The sequence below is a fragment of the Lacerta agilis genome, chromosome 6, assembly GCF_009819535.1.
Source record: "Lacerta agilis isolate rLacAgi1 chromosome 6, rLacAgi1.pri, whole genome shotgun sequence".
NCBI lineage: Eukaryota > Metazoa > Chordata > Lepidosauria > Squamata > Lacertidae > Lacerta > Lacerta agilis.
This window is the reverse complement of record NC_046317.1, coordinates 57,023,205-57,047,027: the sequence shown is the minus strand read 5'-3', so window position 1 is coordinate 57,047,027 and position 23,823 is coordinate 57,023,205. Positions and strand designations below refer to the sequence as shown.

The following is a 23,823-nucleotide window of genomic DNA, read 5'->3' as shown; positions in this document are numbered from 1 at the left end:
GGTAGAGCATGAGACTCTTAATCTCAAGGCCATTCCTGCTAGTGTGCTTACACCATAGGCCTACACCATGCCAACCTCCCTACCTCCTCAACCCTCCCCACCTGCCTCCTGGTAAGTAGCAGTGATGCAAGCAAATGGAGGTCTGGTGAGCGGCAGTATTTACATTAGCCCTTTTCAGATCTTCAATCTGTGTTCATTGGGCACACATGAGGAGGGGCAGAATATGAGCAGCAGGTCCTGCCCCAGGCATTTTTGTTTGAAAGCTATTGAGTCTACATGCATGCAATTGTAGATTCAGATCTGCATGGCAAGAGGGCCCTATGTGTATAAATTCTATGCAGACATACTGCTGAATGTGTAGAGTTCAGGAGTGAGGACAGCATACAGATATGCCATTTCTCCCCTCCCAGAGCTACAATCGCTGTAAAGATGGATTGACTGTCAAACCACGCTGTGAAGTATAGCTCTGGGAGGGGAATAGGGGTCTTCTAACAACACTCAGAACACTTAAGAAGCTACAGCTCCTAGAATTCTTTTGTGGAAGCCGTGACTGTTTTAAAGTGGTACATTGTGGTGCATTGCCTAACATTAGTTTTCCAGTCTCAAGCCTGGCTGTGGGCAGGGCCGGATTTAGGTTTGATGAGGCCCTAAGCTACTGAAGGTAATGGGGTCCTTTATATGTCCAGCTGTCCTTTGTCAACAACAAATTGTCACTGTTTTTTGTGTTGAATATATGCTTGTTGTTGTTCAGTCGTTCAGTCGTGTCCGACTCTTCGTGACCCCATGGACCAGAGCACGCCAGGCACACCTATCCTTCACTGCCTCTCACAGTTTGGCCAAACTCATGTTAGTAGCTTCGAGAACACTGTCCAACCATCTCAACCTCTGTCGTCCCCTTCTCCTTGTGCCCTCCATCTTTCCCAACATCAGGGTCTTTTCTAGGGAGTCTTCTCTTCTCATGAGGTGGCCAAAGTACTGGAGCCTCAACTTCAGGATCTGTCCTTCTAGTGAGCACTCAGGGCTGATTTCTTTAAGAATGGATAGGTTTGATCTTTTTGCAGTCCACGGGACTCTCAAAAGTCTCCTCCAGCACCATAATTCAAAAGCATCAATTCTTCAGCGATCAGCCTTCTTTATGGTCCAGCTCTCACTTCCGTACATTACTACTGGGAAAACCATAGCTTTAACTACACAGACCTTTGTCGGCAAGGTGATGTCTTTGCTTTTTAAGATGCTGTCTAGGTTTGTCATTGCTTTTCTTCCAAGAAGCAGGCGTCTTGAATATATGGTATGTGGTAATTTATGGACCTAATATGTATCTAAAGCCATTTGCACATAACAAAATATGTATTTTATCAAAGTAATTGTTGAACTAAAATACAATTGGAAATGTAATCCAGGTTTTTTTTCCTTTAATTTTTTTTGGGGTCCCCAAGAGAGTGGGGCCCTAAGCTATAGCTTGTTTAGCTTATACTGTACATAAATCTGTGGGTGACTTCATTCCCCACAATGCTCAAATTATGAAGAAAAAGAAGCTCCACCCTCCAATTTTAGCTTTCTAAGAACAGTGGGGGGGGGGAGAGAAAGAGGGGATAATATGGAATAATACACCCAGCAAACCAACATTTGAACAGTTACTCTCTTACCAGCACATGTACATATAAAAAGGCTCACAATGGTATGAGCACACTTGATTTCTTTTAAACACTTCGTAGGCGTCAGAATTCTGCAGAATAACCATTTCATAATATGATTAAAGCTACTGTTATCAAATGAAGATTTAACAGTTACAGTATAGCTCAATGTGCTAGATACACACACACACACACACACACACACACACACACACACACACACAGTGAAGCATGTTCAGGTGTACATGCAATTGACATTCGGTTATATGTTAACAATATCTTTCACACTACTTCAACTTGACACTATTAATCTTATATGTTTATACAGAGGTAGATAATAGTGCAGATAAGAGGTAGAAAACTGGGTGACTTTGCAGAAGTACTGAAACTGGAAATGTGTGCTTGTGGGTAACATGTGAACAACATGTGAACAGGAAGTCATGCATTCCCCACGCATGCAGAGGAGATGCGTGAGTTTCCCTTTCACAAGGGAGAAGTGTGGAGAGTTTAAGCATATTCAGTAACACCTGCTGCTTGCATAATTCACATAATACATGAAGCTTCCCATAAATTTAGAATTGTAATTTTGATTCCAGGTCAACTTGTACAGAGTGTACCTAAAAACTTTGAAAAGGATAGTTAGCTGCATTGCTTCACTCCTGTGAAATTCAGGTTTTGTCTGTATTTTCCCTTGATCAAACACATTATTAGAATAACTCATCTGGAGTAGAATGGATATCCTTAACAGGTAGGACAATTTTTACAGAGATCAAATGAACTGTAGTTTCATAAGGGATGGTACACGGAATTTTAAATCGTAGGAACATATTGGGTTTGTGCTTGATGAACTCTTGAGATATTTAGTTTGATTGTAAGATTGGCAACAGAACCATAATTAATTGATTAATTAATCTTCAAATTTGTGGAGTACTTTAATTACCGTATTTACTCAGTTCTAATGCTCACTTTTTTGGCCAAATTACATGGCAAAAATTAAGGTGCACATTAGATTCAATGGCACATTTCACCAGCAAATACTTTTTTTTGTTTCAAGGTTCTGAAAATTGAGGTGCGTATTAGATTTGATGGTGCATTATACTCGAGTAAATACTGGAGCTGTTTTATTTTTTTAAAAAAGGTGTTTAAAAAATCTGATTCTGTTTTTAGAAGGCTTTATGATCAGCCCAGATTCTCAGGGTCAAGACTATAAATGGGAAGTACTTTGTAACTTTCTACTTTATTAGTCTGTGATACTTTCAGTAATGAATTAGCAATGACCTTTGGTTCACCTTTGTCCTAAAACGTATCTTACAGGGGTTTAATTTTACAACAGCCAACCCTTTTGAAACCATCCATTTTCACAGTCAGTTTCAATAACAGAAATCAGGGCCATATTCCAAGCAATTCCCCATTGTTCAGAGTGAAGGTGGTTGCCCGGTCAAAACAATTACCTGTATTTTCTCCTATGCTTTTGTGAATTGTGGTTTGAGGGTGTCTCTTTCTGATTCACTGCTTCTTTTTTATTGTCAAGACTTTTTGTGAGTGTTTTGTGACTTTGTATTTATTTATTTTTAAAATTTCCATACCGCTTTATATTTTTTAATAAAAATCTCAAAGCAGTTTACAGCATATTAAATCAATAAATCAATAAAATAATAGCTGGATGATGTTTGTATTTCATTTCCCCCTAAACTGCCTGGTGAATATTAACTAATTGTGTGCTGGGAAATAAAAGTTTATAGAAACTGCTTAGCTCCAACTGTGAATGGTTAGGGTATAGTGGAGGCAGTGATTAAGAACTGCCATGGAAAGGCTGATGGAAGCCCTTCCATGCGGTGGCCGTAATGGGTGAATCACCATATAATACAGGTCTGGTTTTCAATAATCAATAAGCTTTATAGTTGTGTTATCAGGATGATGATGATGGTTGTTATTCTTATTATTTTGCAACCTGCAGTGGAAAAGATAGGAAATAGCCATAAGGTGGTTGTGGTAAAGAATGTTACCTTATCTCTTTCCTGGCTTCTAGTACAAACATATATATTGTTACAAAAGTTGGGTGCCTCCTCCTTTCCCTGCTGAGCAGTGGCAAGAGCCTATGGGGTTCCCGGCACACATCCAGGGTCTGTGGCCCTTTGGAGAATTGAGACACCACGGAGACTGTCATAGCTTTAAGAAATATGGTTTATTCACCTATTTACACCTTCAGTCTGCATGGGGGGAGTCCAGATCTTACAGCATGGTCCTTTCAAGAGGGGCTTGTACCCTGCAGCAGTCCAAGGCATCTCTCCCAGCCAGCCAGGGGCGTAGCAAGGGGGAGCGGGGGGACGGGGCCCCCGGTCAGCGCCCCTGCTGGGGGTGACACATCGAGGGGCGGCCCCGCCTCCTGGGCTTAAAAAAAAACTTTTTAAATATATATTTTTTAAAAAAAATCTTTTTAGGCTATTTTCGGCACTGCCGGAGTGCAGCCGCAGGGGCGGCCAGCAAGGAGGGGTGTCACCCCCCCTCGCTGGCCGCCCCTGCGGCTCCGCCCCGGCAGCGCCGAAAATAGCCCCCCCTTCCAGCGGCAGAGCTCGGCATGGAGGCAAGGGGCGGGCCAGCGAGGTGGGGTGCCACCCCCTCCTCCCTGGCCCGCCCCTTGCCTCTTTGCCATTTAAATGACCCATGTGGGCCCCTTGTGGCCCATGGGCCACAGGTTGCCGACCCCTGGATAAGATGATTCTATCTTCTATAATAAAGCAAACATTGTGGTGTGGGATTACTCTAAAACAGAGTTTTCCAAACTGTGTGTCATGGCATGTTAGTGTGTCAGCTGCAGTGCGTAGGTGTGTTGTGCAAACGCTCCCCGCACTCCTCCTGGGGCTGGAAAGGGGTTAGTTTAAGCTTCGGTTTGCTAGTCTAACTGAATTACTGTGTCGCAAAATGATGCATATCTAAAAAGTGTGTCACCAACATTAAAAGTTTGGAAAGCTCTGTTCTAAGATTTCCAACAAATCATAGTTCACAGCACCTTCACAGAAATAGATAGATAGATAGATAGATAGATAGATAGATAGATTAGATAGTATATACTTTAATACAAAATTTTATATAAAATTAATACTTGTTGATACATTTAATGTGACTTAGACTCCCCCTTTGAAGGAAATGAGTCACTAATGAAGTGACAGTAATAAGTGTTTTAAAAAATACTCTAAACCACTATGCAGTCAATCTGTGAGAGAAGAGAAATGCAAATATAGCTGTCTGTCTGTTGAGGTTAAAGCTTGTACCACAACTTCCCGCTTCCTGATATGCACCAGTGATTTAAATCTGCTAGTCAAATTTTGTTTGTACTGGCAGCCTCATTTTTTCCTGCTAGCAGATATGATGATGGATCTTTTGTTACTTTGTTTTATATTTTTCTCTTGGTGTTTGAAGTCCTTTCACAATAAACCTTTCTTTGCAATCCCAAGTCCTAGAAATTTAAAGCAGAATTACAAAATGAACCATATTCTGCTATTTTTATTCCTACATGCAGTGCTTTTATTTCTGGGGGGTACGCAGGGGTACGCATACCCCTAAACATTTTGTGAATCTAAGTTTGGCCTCATTGAGGGGCAGTATTTCAATATGAATAGGAAAATGAGAGTACCCCAAAACTTTTATTTTGTAGAAAAAAAAAGCACTGCCTACATGTGTGTGATAATGACTCAACACATTTATGTTGATTTTTAGTACATATTTCTTATTCCCTTGCAGAAACAAATGTTTGTTGAGATAAGTACCTTTAATAAAATGTTTGGTATGAGATGCACCCAAATTTAAATCAATGGAAGTTTACTTTTACTGATAGGTCTTAAAATTTAGGATATCAATGAAAAGTCCCTGAGAATTCTAGCATTTACTGGTAAACCTCAAGGCCAAGCAAATTACTGACTAAATTTCGTTGCCTTTTCAATTTACCATGGTATGCTGGACAGCGTTCTGCATAAGCATTGTGACACTAACATTTCTGTACATTAAAGAAAACAACTTCATTTCCCTTCAGTAAATAACCCTATTTTATTCACATTTTAGTGATTTAGACTGTGTTTTGCTTGTTCCTCTGCACTGATTGTCTGGGCTAGTGTGATGGTGCAGAAAATTATGAACAGTACAGCTACTCAGAGAACCAAGTCACCAATGACTGCAGTTCATTTTTTGTGAGGAAAAGGAACATTGTTGGTTTGATCAGGACTAAAACCTGACATAACCTCTAGGGTGGGGCCAGCATCAGGTTGCTGATTCCCAGAGCTCCCTGGTCTTGCTCTTCCTTTTCCTCTTTGTTGCCTGTCCTCTCACTTGTCCTCTCCAACCATGCAGACAGCAAGAACATTAAGAAGAATGAGCAACAGCCTCCACTTGCCATGGCCTCTGCTTCTGGTGCTGAATGGGAGGATGAGCAAAAGGGCAGTGGTGATAGTGACAAGGAGGCAGGCCCAATCAGATATGAGATGCCATTGAAACATCTTGCACAAGCCCACACACACCCCAATCTGGAGCCAACACTGATGATGGAAACCGGAAACCAAGGGAATGGTAGGTGCGGGAGGATGAGGCTTGAGGACAAGGGCAGAGGGGAGAGGACCTTGAGGCAAGATGGACTAATGAGAATGGTGTAGCTGAAGAAATCCCTCTGTAGCAATGAGGGCCAAGAAGTAATTGGATATAGCATCATAGAATCATAAAATTGTAGAGTTGGAAGTGCCCCTTGGGATCATCTAGTCCAGGGATCCCCAAACTAAGGCCCGGGGGCCGGATATGGCCCAATCGCCTTCTAAATCCGGCCCGTGGACGGTCCAGGAATCAGTGTGTTTTTACATGAGTAGAATGTGTCCTTTTATTTAAAATGCATCTCTGGGTTATTTGTGGGGCCTGCCTGGTGTTTTTACGAGTAGAATGGGTGCTTTTATTTAAAATGCATCACTGGGTTATTTGTGGGGCATAGGAATTAATTCATTTTTTTTTTCAAAATATAGTCTGGCCCCCACAAGGTCTGAGGGACAGTGGACCGGCACCCCTGCTAAAAAAGTTTGCTGACCTCTGATCTAGTCCAATTCCCTGCAATGTGGGAATCTCAACACACAGTCCCCAATTCAATTAGAAACCATACCAGACCCTGCTTACCTTTGCATAGCTTATGCAGGAGTTGGATAATGATTTATCCAAGTAAGAGGGCTTTTGTGAGAAAATCTATTTAATCAACTGAGAAAATATTTCAAGCTTCCAGAGGAATGAGAGGACCTTGGTTTAAAATATTCTAAAGCCAAGGCCATCTTGTTTGTTTGATACCAGCCTCTAGCTGGGAAGTGTTATACTAGAAGACGGAGGCTCAGAATCTGAAAGGGCATTTTTTTCATTGTCCAGGAGTTAATAAATAGCCTAAGACAAGTAGCCATTGAGCAACACCAGAGCAAGAGGAAGAAAGAACAAGAACATCTTTTATGCAAAGGAGGAAATAAAATATTTTCACTGCTGGGGATTACCCCTTATAACAAAGTCCATCACCTGATGCCCAGAGAATAAATTCTTCAGGCTACTTGCACACTGCTTACTTGGCATTCACTATAGTCTCTGCCTGCATGAATGCTGCAAAACATCCCTTCCTGGATGGTAAGATGACTTGGCTGCCATGACTACACGTGCACCCCTGCACAATTGCACTCACACAAACACAACCTATGCCTCTTCCCATGTGATTGTTTTCAAGCCTTGAGTAAATAGATCAGAGCGAAGCTTCAGACTGCCTCAGGCCATGCCTCAAATTCAGTGAGAAACACTTGCAGTGCAATCGTGTACATGTCTGTTCAGAGGGGAAGGAGGGGCAGGCAGAAATTAGTGGGTTTTCTTGGTTTGTTAAAAGCCTTATGGTGGGAGGAAGAGAAAAAAAGCAAGGATTTTGGATCTACATTCCATGATGGGAGACGTTGCAGGAGGGTTAGTACCTTACAAAAACTAACTTACTTGCAAACTGAACATGAACATGAACTTGAACTGGGGTCAAGACTTGGAATGAAGTGATGTGTTCAGGTACAGGCTCCAAGAAAAACAGCTGATACCCATACCCTTAGCCTTCCGAGTCTTTGGTATTGCCACTGATTTTGCTCCTTAATGTATATATTGTGCAGTAGTAGAAGAGCTGTGTGAACCCACCCACCCACCCAAGACCATTATATATAATGCCAGGTAAGTCTTATTTCCGAAGGTGCCAAGGACTCACGTGGGCTCCAGTAGCTATGGAGGAATTATAGAGGTGGGGGGGGGGAATCTTGCAGAACAGCTAGTCCAAACCACTTCTTGATGCAGAACATTCAGAGCTACTTGAAGACTGCAGTCAGCAGTGGTGCATACTCTCCCGATGGCAGGGTTGCATTTGCAAGGGTTGGGGGGGGGGGGCGCAGGTTGGGGGGAACTCTGAGTTGGTGGCGGCTTCCTGCCTGTGGAAAGGTAGGTCGCTGTGTTGGTCTGCCATAGTCAAAACAAAATAAAATAAAAAATTCCTTCCAGTAGCACCTTAGAGACCAACTAAGTTTGTTTTTGGTATGAGCTTTGCACACGAAAGCTCATACCAAGAACAAACTTAGTTGGTCTCTAAGGTGCTACTGGAAGGAATTTTTTATTTTATTTTGTTTTGCCTGTGGAAAGCTGCTGCCATCAACCCAGAACTTTCCTGACTTCGTGGCCACTTCATACCATTCTTATCTCAGAGAGCAGCAACACCACCACTGCTGAAAGGGTGCCATTCAGCCCCCTAAAATGCTGGTGATGATCCCATGAATGGCTGTCCATTCTGTGCTTGATAAGCTCTAGTGAGGAATAGCCAGCCAGCTCTGTAGGTAATAGATTCCATTGTCAAACACCTCTTACCATCAATAAGATTCTCCTCATGTTCAACCAAAATCTACCTCCCACTAACTGAAGTCCATTAGCTCTCATCTTGCCCCCTGGGGCAAAGGAGAAAATTCAAGACAAACACTGCCCTCTAACCTTTGTGATTCTGACTAAAGGAGAAGAGGTGTAAAGGTCGAATCAGCTGTAAACTTAGAATGCAAACTCTCTGGATTTTAAGGAGTGGTTTTTGGCAGCTCTTGAGTTACCTAACATGTAGCCTTTCTTCCTAAGTCAGCACGTAACAGGGCAGCAAGGAGAGTGCCAGAAACACTATTTAGGGAAGCGAGAGGTAGGTGGCAAAGACCAGTTTTTGGGAGAGCATCTGGAGGAAACTGTGTTTGTAAATGTATGTATCACCCTATTAAAATTAGATGTGGGTGGAAGAAATCGTCACCCTTTTGGTCTGATCCCTGAAAGGTAGAAGGAAGAGACAGCAAATGCCTACTGGAGGGATTGTTCCCAAACTGGGGTCTAATTTGGCATTGATTCAGATTTCTAGCAATCAAAAGTTGGAACCTTTTGAAAAAGGAAGCTGGGTCCCACATTTTTGTTCAGTCCATTGCCAAACTTTATAATATCTACTTGATTAGACTTCTGCTTGGGCACATCGGGAAATGGCTGACTTATAACATCTCTCCGACCCTCGCGGGGCAATTAGAGGCTGAGATGGGCATAATTAGCCTCCCAAATTCTTCCCAGGGGCTATGGGAAGAACTGCCTCATCTGCAGATGCCCATCAAACCTGCTCCGAATTCCGAGGAAGGAGGAGCGGGGGGGGCACAGGGTGCTTAGCCCCCATGAGGGAAGGCACTCCCGGAGGCCACCCCGTCTGCACACAAGCCTCAACGCTTAAAAATGAAAATTAGTGATAAGTCTTGGGCATGCTTCAGACACAAGGAGGAAAAATATTTTGCTAAATAACTCAGCCACTGAGAAGCTAAGAAGATCAAAAGGAAGAAGATTCTAACATCTCATTGGTATGTGGGAACGGGACGGAAAGGGCGGGGAGCCTCTGCCTCTGTTATTGTACTTTGCTTTATTACACTGTATCAATGGGCAACCCCCCCCCCCCTCAGAAGAGCCATTTTCATTATTTATAACAAGTGAGATTTGAAAGACTGGAAGTTTGACATTTGCGGACATAATTTGGCTCCATAATTATAAACTGTGTGGAAATGAAAATAATATACAATAGTGCTGTCCCTATTTAATAAGGAACTATATATTTGATTTACTCAGAAGAGGATAAAAAGCGCTTCAGCTTGTTGATTTTGGCACAGACAGAACCCCTTGGCCACTGGATGATTTATCTTTAGAGAATTTTGGACAGTTTCCCAGAAAATCTTTGGCTCCATGAGGAGTGACGCTGCTCAATTGGGGAATTTGCTGTGTTGGAAGATAAAATCCGGGCTGTGTAACACTGAACCATAGGGAGAGGCAAGCCTCAAAAATAACTCAACATCATGAGATTTTGAATGTTGTCTTCTCAATTTCCAGTCTTTACACCATCTGCATCAGGAGTGGTGATGGGCGGGATTTTGGCCAATAATCTGAAGCTGAATTTGGGGAAGGGTCATAGCACAGCAATAGAACATTTGCCTTGTTTGCAGAAGGTCCCAGGTTCAATCTTCAGCATCTCCAGGTGGGGCTGGGAAGACTATTTACCGTATCTTTGGAGAGCTGCTGCCAGGCAATGTAGACAATACATGAATCCATGGTCTGACTCAATGTAAGGCAGCTTCTTATGTTCCTAATCCTGACAAAATGGAGATGATGTGGGTCAGTAGTTCCTGAGCAGCTTGGATCTCAAGTGCTTGAAGGAGCGCCTCCCAAACCAGACTTTGGCAGCAGTGGAAGAGACCCTGCTCGTGGTTCAGGAAATGGTGGCAGTGAGGAGGACAGTCACAGAATACGGCATTCCCCATGGCAGCACCGCACCTATGTTATTTCCTCCTGGGTGAAATCAGGCTGTCTCCTCACTTTGAAAATGCACCTATTTATCCAGCTATGATTTGAGTTTGGGAGGTATTGCCTGTTGCTGTTTTATTGCTGGGGGGCTGGTGAATGCTTTTAATGTGTTCTTTGACATTGTGTTATCTGCCTTGTGCTCTTGTGCTCCCTTTTGGAAAGGAAGGTGTAGCGTGAAAGTAAAAAGTAAATAAATAATTAACAACATGCTTTTTAAAGCATTGATATATCCTCTTACTCATAATGCCAGTTAGGAACAAGCATTATTATATTTTTTAAAACCCCAATGAAATAAAAGCATCAGCTTTGGCTTAGCTCTGCAAGAGTCCCTGGCATTCAACAGCATCAGGCTGGAAGCATCCTTTTCTAGCTCAGTTATTCATACTAGAACCCAGTAACCCAGTTTGCACAACACGCCAGGACAAACCGTGGAGTGGAACTTGCACACACTTGCTTCCCCCCCCCTTTTTTTGCTGCTGCTGCACTATGCTAAAACACGTTTGCACAACACACCAGAACAAACTGTGGAGTGGAACTTGCACACACTTAGCTTTCTTTTTTTGCTGCTGCTGCTGCTGCACTATGCTAACACACGTTTTGACTTGCAGTGTTTTTTTGAACTGGGCCAAGGCTACAGCTCAAGACAGGGGATGGAAGAGCTTGATTGCAACTCCCAGTTTTGATAACATACTAAGCCAAAACATGGCTTAGCGCAGTGTGACATGGCAGAGAAGGGGATGGGGGCGGGGGGAAGCGAAGTGGCTGTGAGCTCCTACTTTGGGAGCCTGCACATTCACACAGTCTCCCTAAGCCCAGGTTTGGCTTAGCATGTTGTGTGAATGAGCTCAGTCTCTTGTTTTTCTTATTATGAACAGCTGCTAGGAGTCTCATGGCACTATAACTATGTAATGCTTCCTGACTTTTATATATGTTTACTTGAAATGTAGTTTCAAATCATGAGAGTTTGAATACAGCAAACGAAGAGCAAAGACTTGGAGGGACAAAAGGGTATAGAGATAGGGCTTGGAGAGGTGACTCAGCAAGGAGTGGGACAGACCACCCATGAAACTGCCACTCCATGGCATGATGTGAGCATCGCTTCTGTTCTCATGACATATGTAAGCAAGAACATTGTCCCCTAAAAAAGTTTCGATGTTGACAAAGATGATAACGGGGCCTCTAGTTATACTGAGCTATAACAATCACTCCTTGCCTAGGGGTTCTGTCCACACATCCTACTGGAATCATTAGCAAAACTGCCATAGATATTAATAGAAATAGATCAGGTCCTATTAAAACAGTGGCAAGAGTGTTTTCTGGTCTTTGGTGTATGTTGCCAGACACATCTGTACATTGCGACTGCCCTCTAGTGCATCATTTTAGAATTTCTCCACACAGTCAAATCTTACGTACAGTAGTGTAGTTCAGTGTTTTTCAACCACTGTTCCGCGGCACACTAGTGTGCCGCGAGATGTTGCCTGGTGTGCCGTGGGAAAATTACTTTATATATAGTCAATATAGGCACAGAGTTAATTTTTTTTAACATTTTCTAATGGTGGTGTGCCTCGTGATTTTTTTCATGAAACAAGTGTGCCTTTGCCCAAAAAAGGTTGAAAAACACTGGTGTAGTTCATAAATCCTTTGAACTTCTAAAAGTTATTTAAAACTTTCAACCTCTCTAACTTTTAATAAATGAACTGGTTAGTCAATTAGTATAAATATTACTGTATGCAAAACCAATGAATTTTGAGGATGTTTCTTCGAGCTCACAGTTTCTCTTAGCTAAAAAACACAATGTTATGGGGAAATTATCTCAAATACATAACCTGGATCAAGCGACATTCACAATGCCAGGCTGAACATTGCTAATGATTCTTATTTTTTATGTTTTCACTTAAGATTCTATGCAGGGTTATTTAGTTGATGTACTATTGAAGCCTGTTTCACACACACACACACACACACACACACACACAAAATATCCCTAACTGAGATGTTGCCTATTTACAGATGTAATCGTTTATTTTTGAATTTCAGTTTGTATGAGAAACCTGAGAGCTCAGGTTCAGGACCCTTGAGTAAAATGGCTGTCCTGGTCTTCATCTTTTTGTTGGCCTTTGTCCAAGCTGAATCTGCAAGCCGTGAGTATTTAACCAACCACCAGGATACACAAGAACACAAATTATACATCTTCGTAGGGCAGTAGCCCAAAACATTTGTACCCCTTGATACAGTATAACCCACAGGCACTTATGAAGAAACAAATACTTAAGGAATGATCTTGCAAATCCCAGTACATATAAGTCCCATGAATCTTAATGGATGGATTTAAATTCATGGAACGTAAATATGCCTAACTTTGATTGGGATATGCTCCTGTATATTTTAGTGTTTGTTCCAGATGGTACTAAAATTAATTCTGCTTATTTTTTTTAAATTCTGATAACTTGGGTGATGCCCTGGCTTTCCTAATCATATGTTGATGTTTCTGAAGTGTAAACTGAGAAGAAGTGGCCTCCCTCAGTAATATGTTGCTCAGCCTAAAAAGCAGAGACAGGCTTTATCAATGGTTATTATATAGATGAAAGTGAGGTGTTGTAAAGCCATTTGATACTATCCATTTGCCCTTTCTGTTTGCAACACAACAAACCTTCAATGTTGGAATAACTTTTAGAATGCAAGGTGTTTAATCAAATCTGAAATAAGAAATCTGTATAAATGGGATTATACCCCAGCATTCAATTTAACCACTTTCCCTAAAGGGCTGCTTTCCCCCATTCAAATCTGCAGAGATCCTGAGATCATAGACCCTTCTGTGCATGACACCTCTCAGAAAGGTCTGGAGGATGGTGAAGAGAGCCTTCTCTGCAGTGGCTCCCTGTTTATGGAAGGCTCTCTCTACGAAGGCCCGCATGGCACCAACTTCAGCACCAGACAAAGACATGTCAGACCCTCCAAGGGTCCCTGTTTTCCAGGGACAGTCCTGGATTTACAGAAGCTGTCCCGGTTTCTGATTTGATCCCAGAATGCCCTGCTTTTCCTTAGGATGCCCCTATTTTCACTGGAGAAATGTGGGAGGGTATGGAATTATCCAACCCCCGAGCCATTTGAAGGCAGCCCTGTATAGGGAAGTTTTTTTAAAATGTTTAATGTTTTATTATGTTTTTATATATGTCGGAAGCTGCCCAGAGTAGCTGGGGCAACCCAGTCAGATGGGTGGGGTATAAATAGTAAAATTATTATTATGGAATAGGATATCCCTATTTTCATTGGAAAAATGTTGGCAGGTATGACATGCTTGCTTTCCCAAGCATTTGGGACGCACCAATATGGTACTGTAACATTAAAACAGTTTTTTACTATGCTTATGTAATTTATTATTATATACAAAAATGCAGAATCCTCAACCTGTTTGGGGAGAAGCTACTGATATGCAACATATTAGGTGTCAGGGGCAGGGCAGAACGGGATTTAAGTTTCATTGGTAAGCAGATCACACAAACTGCATATGGCAGGAGCTCAATCTTATTTAAGGCTTGTAGTTTGACACTCTCCATAATTTCAGCTTTTATTTTAGTGATGCAGTGGCAGCTAGTGATGTGCACTGTTTGTTTCCCTTTTCAGTTTTAACTTCAAGTCCCATTTTTGGACCACGGCAGGTGACTGGGTTGCTTGGAGGCTCAGTTACTGTGAAATGCTTTTACCCTCCCACTAGCGTGAATAGACACAGCAGGAAGTACTGGTGCAAGGAATCAACACGGCAATGTTCAACCATCATTTCTAGCAATGGCTATGTTGCCAGAGAGTTCAGAGGCAGAGCCTTGATAACAGACTTTCCAGAGAATGGCATATTCACTATATTAATATCAGAGCTTAGAAGAGGAGACATGGGGATGTACAAATGTGGTGTTTCACTAAATGACAATGGACTGTCTTTCAGAGTGAAGCTGGATGTTTCCGAAGGTAAATATACAATGCTACTTTATTTTTTGTAAGAAGCAAGCTACAGATATCCAACTATCTATGGCAGGCTTCCTCAGCCTCGGTCCGCCAGATGTTTTTGGCCTACAACTCCTATGATCCCTAGCTAGCAGGACCAGTGGTCAGGGATGGTGGGAATTGTAGTCTCAAAGCATCTGGAGGGCTGAGGTTGAGGAAGCCTGATCTATGGCTTATTGGAAGATGAGATTTTTTAGTTTCTGCTTTTTCCTGCTTCATCCTCTGCATAACTAAATAATCTTATTGTTTTATTCTGGGACAAACAAATTCTGAATGCATATGAGTTGTGGATGGGAATGCAAGTGAGTGGGAAGGGGAGAGAACATAGTGGTAACCGTGTCACTTCTTGACATGAACAGTTGTAGATGGGGAGGGAGAAAGTCCTTGAAGTCTCCAATTGTTTAATTACTTTTTCTGGTGTGTGTGTGGGGAAAGCTAATAGAAGAAATGTAGGAAGTCATAAGTTGTAGAACCATGGAGCAATACATAGTGCAATGCAGAACAACATGAGATTGTAAAATGGAAGATGGAGAACTGGTAAAGCTATGTCTCCTTACTATAGATTCAACAATTCCTGATGAAGCTCAACTCATTTATGTTGAGCAGCATGGATCAGTGACTATGAACTGTGACTTGGGTGCACAATATGCAAGTGCTCGGAAGTACCTGTGCAAGATGTCAAAGAATGATTGCTACACTGTTATTGACTCGTATGGAAAAATTGACCCAGCCTATGAAGGAAGAGTTATGCTGACCTTTCTCGGGACTCCTGGATCATTCAGTATCTTTATGACCCAGTTAAAGAAGAAAGATTCAGGGTCATATCTCTGTGGAGCTGGGATCTATGGGGCAGGGGGAGAATCCAAGGAACTGGATCTACATGTCTATGAAGGTGGGTAATGGGCTGGGAGTTTTTGCAGTCCTAAATGCAAACAATGTGCCCTCTTAATGTGCCTATTGTGTCTTATAAAATCTAGGAGGAGGGAATTGACTGGATGGCTCTAGGGAGTGGACAATGTCTCACTGTGGGAGGATGTTATGCCCACTGCCTTGAAGGAGGCCCCTCTTGAAGAGGTCCTCTCTGGATCCAGAAGTTTTAGAAAACTACGATCCAGTCTCTAATATTCCTTTACTGGGCAAGGTGATTGAGAAGGTAGTTGCCAACTAGCTACGGGTATGTCTGGAAGAAGCAGATTATTTAGATACATCCCAGTCTGGTTTCAAACCCAGTTTCAGCACCGAAGCAGTAGGAAATGTGATCCTGTTGGTTTCCTTGACATCTCCGTGGCTTTTGATACCTCTGTCTATGGTGTTCATCGGGAGCAACTCAAGGAAGTGAGAATTGTATTACAGTGGTTCTGCTCCTATCTGCAGAAGTACTACAGTACTAGGAGAATGTTTCTTGGCTCCATGGCTTTTGGGCTGTGGGATCCCAAAAAGGATCCATTCTGTCTACTATATTATAACATCTCTATGAAACCATTTGGAGCTATCATCTGGGGATTTGGAGCATGGTGTAATTAGTATACTAAATGTTGTTAAACATGGCTTCTGTAGTTGACCACTTTTGTAATGTTTTATTTTGAAAATAATATTTCAGTTTCCCATTAATGATGTTGCTTTGAATGTACACTTGACTTTATTCCATAATGCTTTATTCTATATTGTTTTGTTTGATATTTTAATGTGAACTGCTTTAAGATATTTTTTTCTTAAATGCATAAAGAATTATAGAAATGAAATTAACAACAACAGCAACGATATAATTTCATGCCTTTTCTTTTTCCAGGGGCTTTGGTGCCCAAAGGACAACCTGTAGCAAGAGGAGTCCAAGGTGGATCAGTGTCTGTTGAATGCCATTATGATCCAAAAGGGAATTATACACGCAAACAGTGGTGCAAGTTAGAAAAAAACAGATGCACTCCATTAATAAATGACTTTGGGTATGTGATGGATTCCTATGAGGGAAGAATAGTGATGCATGATAACCCAGAAAATGGAACATTCACCATCCTGTTGAACCAACTGAATGAGAAAGATGCAGGGTTCTACTGGTGTGTAGTAGATGGAAAAGAGGAAAGAAGGTCAGCAACAGAGCTGAAGATTGTAGAAGGTAACAGACCATGCTTCTTCTAATGTGCTTCTCAGCAGAACTGTATGCCTCTTTTGTTCAGTGTTGCAGAGCCTAAGCTGATACAGCACAGCAGGATCAAACTGAATCAGTCCTAAATATTATACTTGTTTTTCAAAGGGACTTTGTTGCAGATAATGAGAATAATCCAGACAGGAGCAAGCTGGATATGATATGAAATGCATTATCGCATAAAACATCCAGTCTTGTTTTTGATTTGTAAAAAAGGGGCAATATTCACTGGGGGAGAGAGCAGGATTGGTTCAATCAGGTAGGGTTTGGGAAGAAGAATGTAACTTCTTCCCTGAGACCCCAGTGAAAACAACACTCCCCCATTTGCATTAGTGATAATGGGAACTTTCTTGCAGTGGAAATCCTACATAGAGTGTGGGAGGTGGGTAGATGGATAGATTGCAGTGGGTGGGTGGGATGGGTCAGACTGTGCTTCCCAACCCACTGGGGTATTGATCCTTGTCAGATTATTCTCACAATGGTTGTTTACACTAAGAAAAAGTGCAAACTCATTTGTGGATCTGGCTGTCTACACGTCCTTATTAGGGTACATTCAGAATAGCAATTCTTTGCAGATTCTGCTAAAGAAAATAAGGCAAAGATATGCTATCCAATTTTGAAATTTAATCACTAACTCTACTTCCTGGTTTTATTGTTGCTGTTGGTTACCTCCTTGAAGAGATAGGACTGCTCTGATAACTGCTTGTCCAGAACTGCCATTGTTATACTCCTCCTCCACTTCTTTCTTTTACAGGAAATGTATACCCAGTGCAGCCATTCCACTAGATAGCTTGTTAATTTCATCTGCTAATTTCTTAAGAAGCTTAGTAGTGACACCGCCTCGAGTGTCACTACTAAGGGGGGGTGACAAAATGCCAGATGGCACTCACCGCAGGGCCTGCAGCGTGCCCAAGCCACCCGTCTCTCCTGGGAATGACTTGGGTGCCCACAGGTTCTGTGCTGCCCCAAAGGGTCTGCCCGCCACCTCCCCTTCAGCTGTAGGGCGGCTAAGTGGGAGGAGGCAGGCAGACTCCTCGGAGGCCCCACGGAGCTTCCTGCCCCAGCTTGCCCCACCCGCGGGCGGTTGGCCCTGTCCCACGGTCGGCTAGCCCCGCCCCTGGGTGCAGGACATGTGCGCCACCCCAGGCATTTGATTGGCTTGCTCCGCCACTGTCTATACATCATATATTTGAAGCACATTAAAAACACATTTCCCCCTGTGCAGAATCCTTGGGACAGTAGTTTACCCCTTATAGAGCTACAATTCCCATTCCCATTATTCTATTTGGGGAGTGTGCATGCTTTGAAGGAACTTTAAAGGTATGGCATATACATTGCCTTTGAAGCTCATTATCAGCCAGCAGGCCCTGCCACATCATAGGCCTATAAACCTAGGGTTTGGAGGTTTCATTTCGATTCCTACTATGCCTTTTATATTTCCGTTGAAAGGGAAAAATCCAAAGTACATTCTACTTGGGTTTTCTGCAGCAAATACTATCTATAATTGCCTTGTTCATGCATTCTATTTGTCACATGAATATGTGCTTAGGAAGGTCTAGTCTGGTCCAGTTACGGTGTGTGTGATGTGATATATTGTATACCAACTATTTCATTTATAATGCTAAAATTAGGCTCTCTGTCTTTGATTTAAAGTGATTTACTGATTGCCTATTTTCTTCTAATGCTTTCCCTCTTTTGAAACAGGGAAACCCAGTTTAGTAATAGATAATGATATCAATGCTGTTATTGGTGCCCCACTGAAACTATCATGCTCTTACACATGTGAATATGCTGATTATGAGAAGTATTGGTGCAAGTGGAAGAATACTGGATGTGAACCCCTCGTCTTATCCACCCAAAATGAAAATGGCTTGGTGGTTAACTGTGATGCAGCCAATAGAATTTTGTCGCTGAACTTTGACCAAGTGTCACAAACAGATCAAGGGTGGTATTGGTGTGGAGTCAGACGTGGAGGTCACTATGCAGAAACAACTGCAATGCATCTGGAAGTGCAAGAAGGTGAGCTTCAGTTCTGATCTGAGGGACAACACAGTAGGTTTCATATCCTGTACTGTCCACATTTGACCAGGCCTATTATGGGCTGCTTCCAAATCTTGACACATTATAATTAGTGAGCACTTCAAGAGCTGTCCACTCTCAAGTTATGGAGCAGATTCACGCTTGTAGGTCTTTGCCTTTCATGGATGACATGATTTAGCTACGCTCCTGGTTTGCTAGAGTGCCATAATTCATTTTTAAACCACTCAATTAAACAATTCAGAAGCTACTTTTTCTATAATTTGATTCTGCAAGTAACACAGATTGGCAACAATTAAACACAGGAGCATTTAAAGGCACTCCCACACAACAGATTATTGTGGATTACTGAGGCATGCATGCTCTTTTAGCCTCTGCATAGAGCCCTTGGCCCTTCCTTTGCCAATAATTAATGTTAGTTTACAACAGCTTCCCATTTTGTCTAAAGCAGGAATCTTTCACCCAGGATCTTAAACCACGGCTTGGTTTAATATCTTGGTTTAATATCCATTTCTAAGGTAGTAAACCTTTTTTTTTAATGAGAAACTATAGTTAATTAAAGCATTCTTGGTTTTATTGTGAATAATAGGCCAGGAATGAAGGGGGTCTGTGTGCAAGCAATAAGCCAAGATACAACCATTATCATAAGGTACTGACTATTTTATTTCTTGTCTGCTTTTTGTTTTCTTATATGTTGCTTGATACGAAATTCCCAAACATGCCTAAATAGTGTTTCAAAACCCTAAAGAAGATTCCAGTCCCGACAAAGAACCCAGTGATGTTATAATTCCTAAAGTCAACCCTAGAAGCAGGGGCCTTCCCTTAAATGAAGCTAAGGAGGCAACTGGAGTTGGAAGCCCAGTAGACAGGTGAGCCACTGTAAAAGCCTTAAGGATGATGTGTGAGTGCTTGTATAAGGAGAAGCAAGCATAGCTGTCAAGTTTTACCTTTTCTCATGAGGAAGCCTATTTGGCATAATGGAATTTCCCTTAAAATAAGGGAGAACTTGACAGCTATGGAAGCAAGGGGATTTAAAAGAAGAAGCAAGTCACATTTTGTTACTGAATTTATCAGATACATTTTGAGCACTTTCTGAGGGCCAGGCCTGCTCCCCTTTGTGTAAAAATAGTCCAATTTGAAATACAAGAAGAACACACAGGGGAAGAATGCAGAGCCAATTCTCACCCCCTTCCTGTGATCTACCTCCCTGCAGCTTTTCTCCCCAGACATTTTTCTCCTTGTCAGAGAAAAGGGCTTGAGCTGAGGAAAGATAAGCAGAAGGGTAGGAGAAGGGTCCTCTATTTCTCACCTGCATGTTTCTTTGCTTTCAAAATTAGACCTCCCTCCCTCTTTCTGTGTGATTGGGGCTCTTCCATGTTGAAAAAGTCATGGAGCTACCATAAGCATGCAAAGTTTGCTCCTAATACTAATAGATTCTGGGAATGTACCTGAAGTCTTTAAAATATCATAAGAATATACGAAACGCTTGACCATGTCAACAGAATATTTAGGCAAGTTTATTTATTTCCTAAAATTTGTATACACCGGCTATGCATTCTAAATTCAACTTCTCTTTCAGCCCTGAAGATAGCAAAAATTCCTCAGTTCTTGTCTCCATTTTAGTCCCCCTTGGAGTTGTGTTTCTGCTTCTTGTCGCAATTGGTATTATTGTGAAGCGCAAGGTTTTCAAGCATTCAGGTGAATCTATACAAGTTCTAGTCTGTGTGGAATATAATTTTAAATTTATGTACTTTTTGTTATAATTTGAGTTATAATTTTAATTTTGTTATAATTTGAGCACTTGAATTATCACTTCCCAAACAATATATTGTGAACTTTAGCGAGGTGAACTTCAGAAACATTTCCCTTGGGTTCATGTTGCCTTGGGATCTCTCTTTGTCTCTTAACTCCTGTTAGAAACAACTCACATGCCATGCATGCCCAGATGCACTTGAAGGCTCATATACTCTATGAAGCTATACTGGCGTCCTTTTGTCTTCTGGATCACGGTTAAAAATAAGAGTGTAATGGTCCTGGTATGAAGTATTCACATGGGTGGCACAGCAGCACAATCACTAATTCTACCTGTTAGCCTGATGAGAGACCCACAAATATTTTCTCTGGCTGCAATCCTATGCTTTCTTCCTTTGTAGCTGCAATGAATGAAGAGGACCTTACTTCAGAATTTGAGATGGGTGGATATGTCTCAATATTTCTCTCTCCATGTCTCATTTTTTCCAGTCTTAAGTTCAGTTATCCACATTTCTACATCAGTTTGCATTTTTTTTTAAAAAAAAAAGTCCTCATGAAAATCCATCAGCATTTTTTGTGCAGATTTCTCCTACTATGTATGCTTTTCTGATATAATGCATTATTTTCACCAGTATATGTATTTATATGCACAATTTATGCATTTTTTGTTCACATTATGTGGCTGAAGAACTGCATTGCATTTCCCGTCTCCTTTCTACAGATTTGGTCTCAGTTGGAAGCTACAGGACAAACATCAGCTTGGCAGAATTTGAGAATGTGAGACAGTACGGAGCAAAGGACAATGTATGCATGGAAGATGCTAATGAGACCCAATTAGGGACGATGGATGGTAAGACCCTTGTATAACATTTACTCTAGCTACAACTAGGTGTTTATGGGGAGAGACAATGCAATATAGTAATTCATTTAAGAAAGTTGTGTATTCATGGAAGAATTATTGTGTATTATTTTAATGTTCAGCCCCTTAACATCTCTCATTCTTTACAGAGAATATAACCAGTGGCAGTCCTAAGGAGACTGGTAAACCAAAGAAGACAAAGAGGGTAAGAGTGAGCTAGATTAACAGGACTGTAATAGTCCCTTGGTAATCCCAGTTACGAAGCAGGGAAAAAGCCTGCTTCTAGTGTTCTTTGCATGTTACTGTATTAAGCAATGACTTTGCGGGGCAGTTTTCCCCTAACTGTCACACTCATTCTCTTCCTTTCAGAAGGATGCATAAACCTTCAGCTAGTTTGATTTGTTATTTCTCTTCCATTTTTTAAAACGTCTATTTTCTTTTCTTTTGTTGTCTGTTGATTGTAGTTTCAGATTAACTGTTGTTTAAATTTACGTTTCAGTTTCCTAGCCCCTTTATCATGGATGAAAAATGGTATAGACTGTTGCAGACAGTAAACTAGCTTAAGGTTACCAGATTTATTTCATTGAATCCAGGGACACTTTTAAACTTCCTACTAAATAGATGGATTTTGTCAGGGTACTGATTTGTAAATCTGGGGACTGTCCCCGGGAAACGGGGACGCCTGGTAAGCTTAAACTAGCTGCCTTCATGTGTGCATCACATGAAAGGGTGCCCCAGGGAATGCTGGAAACCCTGCTGGCCTCACCCCTGGATGGCCACGCATTGGTATGGATGCCTGCACTAAACATAGTGTGTGAGAATCTGTGTGCATGTGGGCTTCCACATTACTGATCATGCAGGGGTGCAAATCATGAACAGCTGCTTCTTTGATGCAGACATCTAAGGTATCTCTGAGTGCCTCACAACTGGAGTTCTCTCTCAGGAAGCGGCCATTTTGTCACATGGACCAAATTAAAATAGTACTGGGGTTTCTGTTTGTTCTTTCAGGGCTCCACGGAGGAAATTGAGATGGCTTATACCACAGTCTTGCTGAATGAAGGCAACAAGACCCATGCAAGAAGCGACCAGGAACAATAGAGCTTTGCAGATGGCTGAAGAGTTTCACTGCAAATGCTTTGGAAGATTGGTGGAAGCCAGTTATGCAATAATGACTAAAGACAGCCTGTGATTAGAATAAGTGAATAGCGAGCAATGCTGAGATGCTAACATTTCCCCAAATTGTCTCAGTTTTGCCACATACTATACAATATTTCTTGATCAACATATACTCCTTTAAGGGTCAATAGTTTCATTTCAAAGTTATATAAATCAAAGTAATAAAGTTTTGTGATTTAGGAGAAATGTACTGATGGTAAGAGCAGTTAAACAATGGAAGCAACTACCTAGAGGGGTGGTGGGACTCTCCCTTACTGGAAGTCCTCAAGCACAGGCTGGACAGTCAACTGTTGGAGGTGCTGTAGCTCTGGATTTCCTGGATGAAGCCTGGTGTTGAATTCGATCCCCTACAAATCTGTACCTGATTGATTGATTGATTGATTGATTTATCTTCTTTCTCTCATCACACCCACACAAAACATTTAAAGCACTATTATACCACTTTAAAAGTCATGGAAACTGTATTTTGTTATGGGTGCTGACCTTGCAGAGCGGCATTTCCCAGGACCCTCAACAAACTGCATTTCCCATGAGTCTTTACGACTGTTAAAATAGTACAATGGTGCTTTAAATGTGTGCTGTGGAAGCCCCCCACCCTCTTTCCACTCCACCGCATTTTAGAGATTTTCATTTCATGCAATTTTATTGAGAAAATGTAAAACAAAACAAAATGAAGCAATAATCAGAAAAGAAATGAAACTAGGATCACATAATCATGCAATCATGAATAGAAGGAAAGGGATGGGGAGGATGGGGGTGGAACTATGATTCTGTACCTGATTATATGTGTGAAACGCTGAAACATTTTAAATTAAGAGGTATTGATTTGGAAACTTTATACAAATGCTGTGTCCATCTGTATACAAAAACAACAGCTGGATTTTGCTGTTGATGGACTCTGGATAATGAGAAAAATAATCATTTAAAAATTAATTCAGTAAATGCAAAACATAAAAAAGATTATTTTTGTTTGTTTGTGAGCCTGACGCTGTAGTCTATAATCATCTGGAATCAGTGACTTTATAGTTATTTGTATGCAATGTTTTTGAGCAGTGTATTCTGACATAAAAATATCCTGAATGTGAATTTGGAAGTTGAGTTTGTTGCTGATTTTGAGAGAGAACTCATGATTTTGAGAGAGAACCACGTTGTCAAGATCTGAATATATGTATCCATTACTGGGTGAAGTGTTTCCATTTTACATCAGGGAGACACCCCTGAATAGCAAATGCAACATAGTTCTGTTACACACTTGATAGAGCAAACTGGAGTCATGTGTTGAGCATCTGGTAACCACTCTTTTGTTCATCTTTTTTTATCTGTGGCCATTTCAATAGGAACCA

The 23,823-nt window shown here is 41.5% G+C and overlaps 1 protein-coding gene across 1 annotated transcript in view; it reads left to right on the top strand.

Annotated features, from left to right (window-relative positions):
• PIGR (polymeric immunoglobulin receptor) overlaps window positions 1-23,566 on the top strand; it is a 28,242-nt gene extending 4,676 nt beyond the window's left edge. Inside the window, exons 2-11 of the mRNA XM_033152894.1 lie at window positions 12,552-12,655; window positions 14,139-14,477; window positions 15,076-15,405; window positions 16,303-16,626; window positions 18,361-18,675; window positions 19,424-19,562; window positions 20,273-20,391; window positions 21,167-21,295; window positions 21,454-21,509; window positions 22,313-23,566. Of these exons, the coding sequence (XP_033008785.1) occupies window positions 12,598-12,655; window positions 14,139-14,477; window positions 15,076-15,405; window positions 16,303-16,626; window positions 18,361-18,675; window positions 19,424-19,562; window positions 20,273-20,391; window positions 21,167-21,295; window positions 21,454-21,509; window positions 22,313-22,402 (1,899 nt within the window). The 5' untranslated portion in view covers window positions 12,552-12,597 and the 3' untranslated portion in view covers window positions 22,403-23,566. The remainder of the gene's footprint in view (window positions 1-12,551; window positions 12,656-14,138; window positions 14,478-15,075; window positions 15,406-16,302; window positions 16,627-18,360; window positions 18,676-19,423; window positions 19,563-20,272; window positions 20,392-21,166; window positions 21,296-21,453; window positions 21,510-22,312) is intronic.
• The last annotated feature ends 257 nt before the right edge of the window (window positions 23,567-23,823 follow it).